The 2308-nt window shown below is 37.3% G+C and overlaps 1 protein-coding gene across 1 annotated transcript; it reads right to left on the bottom strand.

The window, feature by feature from the left end:
- Window positions 1-1127: 1127 nt before the first annotated feature.
- Window positions 1128-1796, bottom strand: Def (Defensin). The gene is made up of 2 exons (XM_074103182.1): window positions 1639-1796; window positions 1128-1464 (listed from the first exon to the last, which is right to left on the bottom strand). Exons 1-2 carry the CDS (start codon window positions 1721-1723, stop codon window positions 1265-1267), a joined length of 285 nt encoding a protein of 94 aa, XP_073959283.1. The 5' UTR covers window positions 1724-1796; the 3' UTR covers window positions 1128-1264.
- Window positions 1797-2308: the final 512 nt, after the last annotated feature.

Genomic DNA, 2308 nt, shown 5'->3' with positions numbered 1-2308 from the left:
CGGACAGACAGACAGACATGGCGAAACTATAAGGGTTCCGATTTTGCCATTTTGGCTCTGGAACCCTAAAAACGATTAATTCCAGTAGTGTGCCTAGTAGTTATAGTGCATGTTCTAGAGGCAAATTATAGAGCTAAGTTGCGTCAGCGATTTTTGCTCTAGCTGCAGAAATATCTACCTACTCATGAAAAATCAGCAAATTTGTTCTTGCTCTATGTAAAAAAAAATACGCATTTATTTAGTTAGGGCGTGCTGGTACATCAGAACCATTTCTTCTTGCCTGCTTAAACAAATCGAAAATACTTTTTGGTCTTGGTTAATATTTTTGTAATAGGTATAATAATATGATACAAAATTTTAAGTTACTTAGTTATTTTTTAACAAAAAATCAAAAGTTGTTAATTTCGATGCAAATTTGTTTATTTGGAATTACTGTATTTTTAACGTCATAAACCATATAATAGGTAACTAGTTTATAACATTCCTAAAGTACTTTCTGTTTCAATAAAAATCGTTCGTAACAGTTGGTAAATTAATAATATTATGGGGAAAAAATGGTTTATTAGATAACCTTGAGAAACATTACACCAAATAACCGGTCAAGAGCATGTCAAAATAGGGTTCCGTAGCCATTGCGAAAAAATTAAGTAATATTTTTCTAAGGATTTCGTATTTTATACGGAATCTTCCAAGTTTAGTTAGACTGCTATTTACTCTTAAACTACTAATAATTCTCTAATTATAGTTTTGTGGTCTACCAATTTTTAAACAAGTTCCTATCAAATGGATATTTCGCTAAAGTCGAACTTTCAAGTTGACAGGCACGTCTATCGGCATTATTGTATTATGAAATGCAAACGTTATCAACTTTAGGGTGGTAGACCACATATTTGGCTGATACCTGTCGAGGGACAAACTAGAAAAGCTCTCAGAATACGACACTAAGGTAATCTAATAAGCATTTTTTATCATTATGTTGCTTATTTAATTGTCTGTTTGGCTTTGTTACCTTGAAAGATGGCAAAATGTCGTCTTACTTAGTTGTCTAATAGGTCTTAGGAGATACCAGAACAACTTCCAAAGCATGTCATGGGTAATTTGGTCAGAGAGGTGATAGAAAAACATAATTTTTAAGTTAAAATCTAATTTATTTACACACATTCTTAATTTTAAACAAAATTACAAATCAGTGTGTTTAGGCGGACAATATTGGTAAAGCGTTGACAGTGCCGTTAACAAACTGGACTCTGTCAATGAAGAAGATCTAGTTAAAGCACATGCACCAGACAGCGTCGAGGCAGACGCCGTGTCTCCAGCCGAGCGCGCGGCAGAGCGAGCGGCAGGCGCTGGCGGTGCAGCGGCGAGCCGCCGGCGCAGACAGCGCGGCGGGGCCGGCCCGCACCAGCAGCGTCGGCAGCTGCTCCGCGCCGGATAACTCTGACAACTGCTCAAGGCCAGTAGGCTCTGGAATGATGGTTTAGATGTGAATTTAACATTAAACATAAAAATATTGACAATGGCAAGGAGTTTGCCAAATTTCTATGGGGTAGGTAAGTTGTTCTGTAGCAAGAGTGCATACAGAAAATTGAAATAAATTTAAAAAAATAACTTACCATTTAATGAACAATATCTTCTTACCATTATCATTGATGGGCGTTCCTCTCGCCAGTCCAAGAAGGGCCACTATCACAGCCAGCAATACGAAAGTCTTGAAACCCTGCATCTTCACGATAGAGTCAGTAGACAATAAAATTATGTAAGTAACAATAAGAACAGTTTCAAAGCTGAGCTCGAACTATACCGGAGTGAAATCAGCCTTGCTTTATATAGGAAGAGATTACTATGTCACTAAGTCTTAGTGCATTTGCTTCGTGAACTCAATTGATTATTTATTCTTATCAGTTTTAGTGATTTGTAATATCAATAAGGATCAATAAACTTTTTAGGGTAAGTAATTCGTGTTTTTTGAAGTAGCTTTTACCTGCGGCTTCGCTCGCGTTGAATTAGGTGTTTTTGCTGGTTGTTGATGCGTGCGTCAACTTTCCTCTTTTTATCTTTAAATCAGGGGTTTTCAAACTTTTGACTCAAGGGCCACACTGCATGTAAATTTGTGCGGACCAAGACTTTGGTTGGTCATGGGGGTAATACATTGGTTAAGTAGACTTAGTCTTCAAGGGGTACCTAGATACGAGTAACGCATAAGCAACGCACTTGGTGTTGATTATGTTCATTAGTGGCTATCTGTGAGTATGACCAGTTACCGCCAGTGGCGGGTCTTATAAAACTAATTACTAGTTACTTGTAGCTT

The sequence above is a fragment of the Choristoneura fumiferana genome, chromosome 20, assembly GCF_025370935.1.
Source record: "Choristoneura fumiferana chromosome 20, NRCan_CFum_1, whole genome shotgun sequence".
In the NCBI taxonomy this organism is placed as follows: domain Eukaryota; kingdom Metazoa; phylum Arthropoda; class Insecta; order Lepidoptera; family Tortricidae; genus Choristoneura; species Choristoneura fumiferana.
Note: the sequence above shows the minus strand (reverse complement) of the source record. Positions and strands in the feature narration are given on the sequence as shown.

Excerpts from the sequence above, each read along its gene's own strand:
- Def (XM_074103182.1), bottom strand. The coding sequence starts at position 1,723 with ATGCAGGGTTTCAAGACTTTCGTATTGCTGGCTGTGATAGTGGCCCTT. Across the intron at positions 1,465-1,638 it reads AACGCCCATCAATGATAATG|AGCCTACTGGCCTTGAGCAG; the intron begins GTAAGAAGATAT and ends CCATCATTCCAG.